At 49.2% G+C, this 12,217-nt stretch overlaps 1 protein-coding gene across 1 annotated transcript in view; it reads left to right on the forward strand.

Moving 5' to 3' along the window:
- The window catches only part of Ksr2 (kinase suppressor of ras 2), a 372,315-nt gene that overhangs the window by 263,113 nt on the left and 96,985 nt on the right, over positions 1-12,217 (forward strand). Inside the window, 2 exon segments of the mRNA XM_085837085.1 lie at positions 1,218-1,287; positions 4,350-4,433. Coding sequence (XP_085693211.1) covers positions 1,218-1,287; positions 4,350-4,433 — 154 coding nt within the window.

Consider the following 12,217-nt stretch of genomic DNA (forward strand, 5'->3'; position numbering starts at 1 on the left):
CTTTCCTCCCATGTCTGATGTCATTCTGAAAAAGGGGTTGACATTGAGAAATATTTTTAGAGAACATTGTTTTTCTTTTTTATCTCCCCTAGAAACAGAACTGAGTAGTAAAATGGGTGTTGAACTTTAGTTAGACATTGTGCAGGCTGTGGGTCTTGTGAATCGATCATGCTACTTCTTTCTTCAGTTCCCTTTAGCATTTGGGGCTTGGGAAAACATCAGCTCTTGCTCAAATGGGTCCCAGCTTTTCAAGGGCAGCATAGAGGTCTCTGGAAACAGCTTTCAGATGGCTGGGACCATCACTAGATAGAATAGAGAGTAGGCTGGGGTTAAATGCTCCGCCACAGTGTGTTCTGAGAGGAACACTCCGTAACAATGGCTGTGAGAAATGAGGACTGCATCTGCAGCCCTGAGGCCCCCAGAAGGCTCCATCCATCTGGTTGAGAAGTGGGTGCTGGCATGGGGTTGGCCACTTGCCTCTCTCCCTGTCTGTCTAGGGCTGTTTTATGTCTGCTGCCTGCCAAGGTCTTCCAGGAGGCTGGAGCAGGAGAAGTAGCGGTGGTGGTGGGGGTGGGCAATGAGGGTGGAGTGGAGGGGGGGGCTCAGCATTTCAGAAGATCTAGAACTTGGCCATTATATTATCAAGACCCTTAAAGGAATAACATTTAATTAATGATTAATTACAAATTAATCATTAATTAATATCATTTAATTAATTAATTAATCAGTTGTATGTGTATGTGAGCACACGTGTGGAGGCCAACTTGCAAGAGTCAGTTCTCTCCTTCCACCGTGTGGTACCCGGCCATCAAACTCAGGTGTTCGGGTTTGTTGGCAAAGCCTTCATCCATCACTGAGTCATTCCAGGGTCTCACACATACAGCTTCCATCCTCCTTTCTTCTCTGCTTTTATTACAATGTAGTGCAGAATGACTTTGAACTCAAGGTCCTCCTGCCTCAGCCTGAGCGCTAGACTGACTGGTATGCTTCTGCATGCCCTACCTCGGCTGGTAGACAGCAACTGCTGCCTGCCCTGCCTGGGGAGTCTCCTGGGACTTGAGAGCCCATGACCTAAACTGGGCACTTCCATGGCTCAGCAGGCTGAAGCATCCAGGGAACCTTTCTGAGGCCAGTGAGGCTGGGGCTCCTGTTTTTTCCCAGGGCCCAGGCAGAGACGGCCGAGCCTTTGACCTTCCTGTCTGTTCTTGTCCCCACAGACACACTCTCTGTACCTCGCTGGTCACCACAGATCCCACGCAGAGACCTTGGCAATTCCATCAAGCACAGGTAGGTAGGAGGCTGATGGTGGTGAAGGGGGCTGAATCCTATGGGGACCTGTAATGTGTCCATCCCCAGCTTCCATGCTGCCATGTCCTGTCTTTTGCTGGACCGACAAGGCTGTCTGCATCACAGCCTTGCCTTGGTCAAACCGACAGCAAGCAGCTAAAAGCAGAAAGGCTTTATAGTCAGGCGGAGCTGAGTTCTAATCCCTCCTGGTAACACTTTGTAGCCTTGAGAGATTACTTAACTTCTCTGGGCTCCACTTTTTGTCCAAGTGATGTTTTTATTATTAAAAAAACACATACCAGACAATGAGAGAAATAAAGCAAGACCCTGGGATATTACAGTCAAGATCTTCAAAGAAATAACATTAAACTATAACATTAAACAAGATGTCACTATAGAGAGAGTGACATCAAACCACAGTTAGAGGAGAAACTTTATTTTCTTGTAAGAATTAAGCCAAATCCCGTAAGTTCATGCATCCTGCTTATAAATAAGATGACGATGTGCACTGCGCACACACCTCGCTGATACTAATAAGTAGTTCAGGCTCCACAGCAGAGCTCCCTATTCAAGGAAACTCAAGGTGGCCAGCTAAACGCATTGCTAGAGGTTAGCCCAAAGAAACAGGCTAATAGGCGAGTGGGAGGCCTTCCCTCGGATCCCCCACAGCCTAGAATTTGTTTTCCAACAACTTCTTGACTCTCCCAGATTGAGCTTTCTACACATTGTGTTCCAGTCTCCTCACAGACTCAGGGGAAAAGAGGGGAAGTCAGGCTGGGATGGCAGGATGGCAAAGCTCACTGCTGAGAGGAAACTGAGGCCTCCTTGGCTAAGAGAAGGGATGGAAAGCTAATAAATTATGCTCAGCCCATGAGATCTGAGATACCTCCCCAGGCAGCCAGCTGGGCTCCTGTTTGCTCCTTCAGGGAGCCTTTCTTCCAACATGCAGAGGGCTTGTGTCAGTGTTGCAGCACAGAGTGCTACTGTCAACACCATGGGACTTAGGTCTGTGCCCCTGGGGAGCTGGCCAGTCAGCAGAGGGTCTGCCAACAAGCCATGACAGTCCCCAGAGGTCTGTCAGAGGCCTGAGGGGAGAAACACCAGGTACCAACACAGACACACAGCCTTAGCCTGGAGCCAGGCTGGACAGAGCACTCCATTGCGGCGACTCATCAACAGCTCTTAAAGAAAAATGTCAGCACTCAAACCAAGGGAGACCTTGGTGTAGGTGTAACCCTGAGAAATAGTGATGGACATGTCAGTGACCAGGTGGGGCAATGGTTAGGGGGCTGAGCTGTGGAGGGGAGGGAAGGCAAGACAAGGGCCTTGTAAAATGTTTTCTGGCTCAGTTCCACCTTGGGCTGGCCACGATCCCTCATTCCACTCACTCCTGGGTTGCCTATGGCTGTGGTTCATTTCCACCTCTGTGTTAACCACATCTCTGGCTCAGCCACCCCTCCAGATTGGTCATCCTTGCTGCTCAGTCACACCCCTGCCTGGAGATACTCTCACCTCAGCCTCACCTGGTTGGCGCCCACCCCTGGACTTTCTCACCATTACACTGGAACTTGGCACTGCCCAGCTTCAGACCCTGGTATATAGAGGAATCAGGCAGGCTGGCCACCACGGGCCCCAGAGATGGCTCCCTGGTGCAGTGAGGGCCTCCTGTTGGCCATCAGCTCTTCAGCCTCACCCCCCATTCCCAGCCCCTGGCTAGATGCCAGGAAGGAGAGTCTCCTTGCCTGGTAAAGAAATGATGTTAACAACCCATTCCCTGTGTCATCGGGTGCAATGGTACACGCTAGCAGTCCTGGCACACAGGAGGGCGAGGCTCAGGGTCAAGCGTTCAAGGATAGCCTGGGCTTCGTAATAAAACCCTGTCTCTTAAAAATACATCACTAGAGGCAATAGATCTCGCTCTCTGTCACTAGAATTATCACAGCAGGAGCCAGACAGCAGAGAACACTCACCCAGGGGACAGACAAGGCTGGAGAGGAGAGAAAACAGCCTGCAGGCCCCTCACACCTTCCCCTCTTCCTGTGCCGCTTAGCCAGTGTGTGGGTTTTTTGCCATCACCTCCCCTGAGCAACCCCAGTGTGCAGAATAGACCCACTAAGCCCTGCTAAGACCCAAAGGGGCTCAGCCAAACCCAAGTCCAAAGCTAGAGAGGGAACACAGGCCAGCCAGCATCTCCGCTGTGAATATTACTGTTTGCTTAGCTGTGGCAGCTCCAGGCTGATGATGGCTCACTGTGTTTGGAGGTCTGACCCAGATCCCACGAGAGGGGCCAGCCGAGGGAGGCAGGCTCCTCCCCTTCAAAGTTCCCTGTGTCTGAGTTATGTAACTGCGTCCAAGTTTCCCCTTTGACACTCCGGAGGAGGCTGTGGAGATTAGCTACAACTACTGCCGGCGATGGCGCAAATTGAAAATTAAAATTAACTGTGACCTGGGAACCTTCAATGCTTTTGCCGGCTCCAGCCTCCACCTCTGTCTCCTATCTCAAGACAGGAAGCACAGGACAGTGCCTGAGGGGTGATCTGTGAGTTAATCTAGTGACTTCCAAACTGAATTGGTGATGTATGGGGGTTTCCATACTGTTTGCAGCAGGTGGCATTGACTGAGGGAAGATGGGCAGGATGGTCAGGCAAGGCTTTTGTTTGTCTGGGTGGGATTGGGAGTGGGAAACACTCTACTTCTACTCAATTTAGAGGGCCTATTGCTCTCTTAGAGAACTGAACGTAGACCAACCAAAGTATGTTTGTTGAATGAATCCCTGACCGTAATGAACACTCAAGGTACTCACAGTCACAGTCCAGTTCATTGAGCATTACCTATGTCTCAGATGCTGTGACACCTTCAACACACCGGCACGATTACCCCACTTTGCAGGCAAGGAGACTGAGGTTTCTTGGTTTAGGCAACTTGATGAAACTTAGTTGCCACATGTCTTGGAACAAACAAGGCTGGCATCCAGAGCGTATCAGCTTCCCATCCTCGGGGTGCATCCTGCTGGCTGTGTGGACAGTGACTCACCTTGGACATTTCCTGTTTCTTTCCCACAGGTTTTCCACCAAGTACTGGATGTCTCAGACGTGCACGGTCTGCGGGAAAGGGATGCTTTTTGGCCTCAAGTGTAAAAACTGCAAGTGAGTGCTTTTTCTTTAAGGGACAGTTTTACAATGCCAGATGCCAGCCAGTGTGGGAGATGGGCATGGGCGTGGTCCAGCAAGTGTGAGCTCTTGACTCTGGGAGAGATGATTTTTTTTTTTTTGGCTTTGTATTTTAGAAAGGTCCCAGGCAGGGCTGTGTGCTTGAGGAGGGTATCAAGAACAATTGAGGAAAGCCGGAGCTGAGAGGTGGGAGGAGGGGTGCTGGCACAGTGGGTGGGGCCGGTATGGGGCTCTCATTCGCACATGCAGGGCCTCCATTATGGTTTTGACTAGGAAGTATTTCTCCACAGTCTCATGTGATTGGGTGCTTGGTTCTCCAGCTTGTGTTTTGGGAATTGGATGATCCTTTTGAACTTGGGGTCTAGCTGCAGACACTGGGCTATAGGAATAGATGTGAATTGTCCTAGGCTGGCTCCTTTCCCACCAACTCTCTGTGTCCTCACTGCTGCTATGGCAGAACCTCATGCTCCCACGACCAGGCTTTCCCACGTAGTGGACCATGTCCCCCACATGGTGGACTATGTCCCCGAGCTATAGTTGTCCCAGGACCTCTGTCACAGCAGAAGTAACTAACACAGTGTTACTGACCAGTCATCAGCAAACTTTTCTTCTAGTTGCTCTGTAGCAATTTTTCCTTTTTCCCTTCCTTCCTTCCTTCCTTCCTTCCTTCCTTCCTTCCTTCCTTCCTTCCTTCCTTCCTTCCTTTCTTTCTTTCTTTCTTTCTTTCTTTCTTTCTTTCTTTTTCTTCCTCTCTCTCTCTCTCTCTCTCTCTCTCTCTCTCTCTCTCTCTCTCTCTCTCTCTTTCTTTCTCTTTTGGATTTTTGAGACAGGGTTTCTCTGTGTAGCCCTGGCTGTCCTGGAACTCACTCTGTAGACCAGGCTGGCCTCGAACTCAGAAACCTGCCTACCTCTGCCTCCCAAGTGCTGGGATTAAAGGTGTGCATCACCACTGCCTGGCCCTGTAGTGGGTCTCTGGGGCCTCTGTGTTTCCCTTACAGATGCTCAAAACTGACTCCTGTGTCTTAAAAGCAGCCACAGACAATTCAGAAATAGTTATGGCAGTGGGTTTGGTGCAATAAAACCTTCTTATTTATGCAGACAGTGGACAACATGGCTCCAGCCCTGTGGTTTGCAGATCCCTTGGATAGTTTGTAAAATTCTTTCTCCTCTATTCTTTCTCATTGTGTGCCATCCCTGAAGGTGTGTTATGATTTCTCCCACTTTAATATCTGTAAATGTTGTGTCTCAGCTTGGAAAGGTCCCAGCTAAGATGGGGGAGGGAGGACTTGAACTCAGGCCCCTTAACTCCTGCTTCTCTCTTTCCATGGCTTCATGTTGGATGCTAATTCTGGTTGGGAGGTCGGACCACCCTGACCTTCACCCTTACTCCTGTCTTACTCACATTCTGTCATGTCTGACCGAATGTTAGGAAGGAGGCAAGGGATAACATGGACACCAGCCATGGGTTCTGGAGACAGAATGAACCAGGTTCAAACCCTGTACCTGCCACTTAGTTGTGTGACCATGGGCAAGTTATCTCACATTTCTGTCCCTCATGTGTCCCTCTGCATATATGTACACACATGCCACGTGTCCCTTTGCATATATATGTACACATGTCGTGTGTCCTCTGCATACATATATACACATCATGTGTCCCTCTGCATATATATGTATACATGTCATGTGTCCCTCAGCATGTATGCATATACATATCATGTGTCCCTCTGCGTGTATGCACACACATGTCATGTGTCCCTTTGCATATATATGTACACATGTCATGTGTCCTCTGCATGCATATATACACATCATGTGTCCCTCTGCATATATATGTACACATGTCATGTGTCTCTCTGCATGTATATGCACACACATGTCATGTGTCCCTCTGCATACATATGCACACATGTCATGTGTCCCTCAGCATGTATGCATACAAGTGTCATGTGTCCCTTTATATATATGTACACATGTCATGTGTCCCTCAGCATGTATGCATGCACATGTCATGTGTACCTCTGCATATATGCACACACATGTCATGTGTAGCTCTGCATATATTTGTACACATGTATTCACTAGTTCCTCAGGTTCAACAATCACAAAACAGACAATATAACTGATAGGAGACACTCAGTAAGAGTCAGTCTCTCTCTCTCTCTCTCTCTCTCTCTCTCTCTCTCTCTCTCTCTCTCTCTCCAGGAATCTTGTAAAATGCCTGTCTGGTGGTTTCACCTGAGTAAGTCAGCCAGGATGAGCTCCCTGCTAGCCTGGGCTGTGGGGAGGATTAATTATTTCCAGCCCCTGGAGATCCTTTAGGGCAGTTGGGATAGTAATTGCTATATATTAGCATTCTGAGCTAATGTCCTCTGTGGACCCCGACTCTCAGGTGGCCCCTTAGCTTTCTGACTCTAGGATGCACAGGGGCAGGTGCTTGGGTCTGGCTCAGAGGCTGCCTGATCTCCCCAGTACACCTGCGGCCTTAGAGACTCATCTTGACTGTATCAACTCATGCTGTGTCCTGTGGAGGAAATGGCTTTCACATCCTCACACCTGCTGTGTAGAGGCTTTGAAGTCAAGTAATTAGGTGACAGGGACTCAGCCAGGAGTCAGCAAGGCTGAACACTTCTCAAGCCTTTTCAATTTTCAGCACTAGAGGTGGGACCCGGAGGTAGTTTTTCCACCCAGCCTTCTGTTCTAGGAGTAATGAGCAAAACCCAAGACCCTGCCAAGGGTCTAGAGAGGTGGCTGGGGACAGAAGAGAGGGCCAGCCCCACAGAGCTGAGGTGCTGGAAGCCACTAATACTAACGTTGGGTGCCATCTCTGCTTGAACTCCTAAGAGGCCCATAATTGTAATCTTGGCCTTTTTCTCCTCTGAAGAGTATACATGATGTTGGCGCCCACTACTGGACTACTGGAGGGAGTCATTGAAATGTCCTCACCTTAATATCACTGTTATCCACGACCTCCCCCCCCCCCACATACACACACACTCCACCTTGTGCAAAATAGCTCCTAGCACATGGAGGGGTGGGTCAGAATTCAGGTCAACTCTGGTTGGATGGTACCTGTGACTTTACCAATGTGCTCAGCCATTCAACAGTAACAACAGCTGCCGCAGCTGTTACAGTGTCCTGGCATGCTTTGTCCAGACCATATACCTTTGTCAGCTACAACAGAAATAAGATCCAGGCCCATGATATACCTATGTATGTGCACTGAAGCTATCAGTTGAAACTCATCCTCCCAGGGAGCATCAGTTAAGGAGAGAGGGTGGACATTTATTTGCTTATGTTTTTCAAGTATTAAAAAAAAAGGAACATATTGAGTGGGGTCTTAGAGGATTGGGTGAGGGATAGGAACAGGCAATATGCAGGATCCATAGTCAAGGACTTAAGACTCAGCAGAAAAGTGCATCTGAGTGGAAGGAAGGACAGGGAGGAAGGACAGTGATGAGGGACCTTTCAGAGAGGTGGCCCTGAGAAGGAGGAGGCTGGAGGTCACTTCTTGCAGAAGTGGGCAAGAGCATTTCATCAGTCACCTGCTAATACCAGCTGGATGCTTAGTATCACAGGTTAAGAAACGCTAGTCTGTATTGCTTGGTTACCAGCTGGATACTTAATATCACAGGATAAGAAACCCTCACCTATACTTCTATACTGCTTGGGACCAAAAATGGTTTTAGGTTTGAGATGTGTTCTGACTTTGAAACGTCTGCATAATGCAAGCATTTGCCTATCTGAGGTGTTTGGGAGATGAAGGCCAAGTTTAAATCTAAAACTTGAACTTCCTTTGCAGAGTATTTTTGGTGAACTCATATTTTAACTCCAAGGTAAGCTGTGGATAGTGCTCCACCTGTGGTCTCGTGAGTGCTCAGAACGTTTCAAGTCGGAAGTCATTCTGGATTTCAGATTTGGGGGTTGAGGGTATTAAACATTAATATACTGTATTAAAGGGAGTCCAGGTACTGGAAGCATTGGCAGGGGATAAAATGGATAAAGTCCCCGGATGGGTGGGACATGCCTCTGACTCCTGATGCCACCTCATGTTTGCCATGTGGTCAGTTCTGTGCCTCCGTTTCCTGTTCTCTAAAATGGCTTCGTGACATGCGCCTCAGTAGAAGTTTATTGTAGAGCATCAACTTGAGAGGATCTAGACTCTGCAGGAGGCATACCTCTGGGAGTGTCTGAAGTTTCCGGAGTAGATTAGTTGAGATGGAAAGACCCACCTTACCTATGGGCTGGGGACCTGGTTGGACTCACAAGTGAGCACAGGTGCTCATCTGTCTCCAATCCCTGACTATGGGGGCCATGTGGCAGCCACCTCATCCTCCTGCCTCCCGGACTTCCCACCATGATGGACCACACCCTAGAAAAATGTGCTGAAGTTAACCCTTCCTCCCCCAAAGTTTGCCTTTGCTGTGTTTTTTCACAGCCGTGAGAGAAGTCACTACTAACACTGTTTAAAAAAGAAAATGACAACGTAATTGGCCTGCTAGAATGCAGGCTCTCTCCCCTTACCTGGCCCATTAGGAGCGCCAATTAGTGAAAACTGGCGCCATTGCTGCCTTTGCAAATTAATGTTGGGATAGCCCTCCACCCAGGAAGGCAGATATGTCTCCTTCGTGCCTAGCCCCCTCCCCCTCCACAGCTCTCCTCTTAAGTGCCCACTTCCTCCGGAATTATCATCAGCTGTCTTGTTGGGAGTCTGAATAGAGAGATTAATGAGCTAATAGGAAATTAAGACTCAGAAAAGCAATTTCCAGTTATCTAAATCGAGGCGTTTCATCTAATCGGTTCAGGAGTGTGGAAGGGAGCTGCGTGCAGAGAGGCCGGATGTCAGCACTATTCTGCATTGTCTCATCAGTACGGACTCAGCTGCCAGGGTCTGCGCTTGCAGTGGGTTTCCTGGCTTTTGGTTGTCTGTGTCCCACCCCACTCAGAGTTTCTTCTATGGCGGTCTAAAGCCCCTAGATCTCATTTATTGGAAACCTCTCTGTCTCTGTCTCTGTCTCTGTCTCTCTCTCTCTCTCTCTCTGTCTCTGTCTCTCTCTCTCTCTCTCTCTGTCTCTGTCTCTCTCTCTCTCTCTGTAGCTTAGGCCAGCCTGCAACTCAGCTAGATAGCCCAGGCTGGCCTCAAACTTACAATCATCCTCCTGCCTCAGGCTCCCCATTGCTAGGGACATGTGCCACACATCTGGCCTCATCCAGTTTCTCATAGGCAAACAGTAATTTACACACGAGTATTCTGAGTGGCTTTCATGGTAGCAAAAGAAAACTGAACCTAGGATGTATTTTTCTTTCTGTCCCGGCTACTACTGCTGTGATGGTGACAGGGCTGGGATTAGAGAGACGGCTCAGTGGTGAAGGGTGCTTGATGCTCTTTCAGAGGACCTGGGTTCAAGCTTCAGCACCCCCTTCCGGCTGCTCACAACTGCCTATAACTCCAGATCTGGCGCCCTCTTTTGGCCTCTGAGCGACCTGCCCTCATGTCCATAATACACATGCACTTAGAAGTAACGTTTATAAAGAGGAAGACATTATCCCAAGCCACCGATAGAAACATAACATTTAAACTAACCCTGTATGTTTTAGCTGCCTAAACTTCTCTTTCACACCAGACTTTATAACTTGCCCCAGGGCACCTAGCCCTCATAGTGTGGTGATTCTGTGTGACACGCCCCCCCCCCCCTCTCCAGGAATGACAACAGAAAAAGTCTATACACATTGCCAGATAAAGAGGCACCTTTGCCACTGGTTTAGAGAAATGGGTTTGCAGAATAAATGAACTGCTCCCAACCAAAGGACCGGCTGCCTACACTCTCCAGGTTCAGGATGTCAGTGGCCAGTCACTTACCCAGCACTCCCACAGATGCATTACCAAGCCTTCACGCTCTGGTGATATACTCCCACCTTAAGGCTTGAAGATGACTTATGGGAGTTTCCAAGCTCATAATTACAGAGTGATTATAGCCACTTTCCCCATTCTAGCCAAAGTCCCAAGTGCATGAACAAACTCCTTGGTCAGCCCTGAGTTAGACACCTTGCCACAGAGGCAAGTTGGTGCTAGCCAGAGCATTGATGAACGTGTTCCCATTAAGGCCATTGTCAGCCTCGATAGGTGTGAACCTGCTGATCAATTCTCTAGTAAGTGGGGCAGCAGCCTCATGAGACGTCTGCCTTGGCTAAGGCATGTGTTCCACCTTTCCTGGGCTCTTTGGATGCCCACCCTGTCCAAGTCCCTTACCTGCTTGGTAGAACAGGCTGACTCTGCTTTCGTTCCACATTACTGGTCACTCATTTGCACTTAGATGGGGCTCCTGGCCCTTTTACAATTCAGCTGCATTACAGTATCCGCTCACTGCATTTTCAATCACCGCGTGCCCTGTACATTCTCCTTACCTGTGTGTGCTCTGGCACTGACCTACAACATCTTGCTTGCAAAGTGCTTGGTTTGCAAAATGGCTGTAGCCACAGGTGATAGGTAAGTGAAAAGTCAAGGTAGCCAGGTTGGTGTGGGAGCCCATTGCTCCACCCTTACCAAACTGGGGACCCATGGGTGCAGCTGCCGCAGCTGCTGTGGAGTTCCTGGAGGCCCGGGAGGCTGTCCACCAGGCAGGATGTTGGCAGGATGTAATTACGAGCATGCGTTTTGGAGATCACCCGCTTGAAGCCTGAACTCGCTTTTCCACGAATAGAAACACTTTACTTCTTGCAAAACCCATTCTGGAATTAAGCATCTCTTATGTGCAATAGTTTTTATTATTATAGGAAAAAATTGAATCCTATTAGAGTTGTATGTAAGAAAGAGATTCATGTAAGCGGGAATTGGGGGGGTCGTGGTAATAATAATGGTGATGATGGTGGCTATTGTGATGATGATGTGATAGTGATTATGATGGTTATGGTGATAATGGTGGTGGTGATGGTAAGGAGGAGGAGAAGGAGGAGGAGGATGGTGCTGGTGCTGGTGCTGGTAATGATGACATTAGGCACTGAAGCCTCATCTTATTGCAGGCATTTTGCTAAACACTTTAGAAGCGTGCTCGCCTTTTGTCCACGTTATAAACCTGGAAGGCGGCCAGAGGTTACTATCACCCCATGTTACAGATGAGGAAACAGAGGCCTCTGAAGCCTCTCACAGTGGGCATACTGGCCACCCAAGCACAGATGCCCTTAATTCAACTCCTTGGACACTTAACCATTCTGTGGGGACCAAGGGCTGGCCACAGTGCAGCTGCTGTCCCCTATTCTGCTTCCCTTGAAGCATGCAGGACAGAGTGTGAGAACCTGGGCTCAGCTGTAACCCTGGACCAAAGAGTTCCCCTCCATTTCTCAGAGGCATCACGCTCTCCCTTTGAGCCATCTTTCCTGGAAGTAGAAGATGACCGATGGACTTTTGGGTTGTGGTACTAGGGAGCTAGAGTGTGTCTGGGGTCACTTTCTTGTACGTCTGGGAACAAACAGGCTTGACAGTTTCAGGATCAAAGGTTACTTTCCAGTGAGGCCAGGTTGTTGAAGCACAGAAGGAGGGGAGGGACGGGAGGGGAGGGGAGGGGACGGGAGGGGAGGGAGGGGACGGGAGGGGAGGGGAGGGGAGGGGGGAGGGGAGGAGGGGAGGGGAGGGGAGGGGAGGGGGGAGGGGAGGAGGGGAGGGGAGGGGAGGGGAGGGGAGGGGAGGGGAGGGGAGGGGGGAAAGGAAAGGAAAGGAAAGGAAAGGAAAGGAAAGGAAAAAGGAAAGGAAAGGAAAAAGGAAA

The sequence above is a fragment of the Mus caroli genome, unplaced genomic scaffold (genome assembly GCF_978045245.1).
Source record: "Mus caroli unplaced genomic scaffold, Mus_caroli_1 scaffold_4, whole genome shotgun sequence".
Classification (NCBI taxonomy): domain Eukaryota; kingdom Metazoa; phylum Chordata; class Mammalia; order Rodentia; family Muridae; genus Mus; species Mus caroli.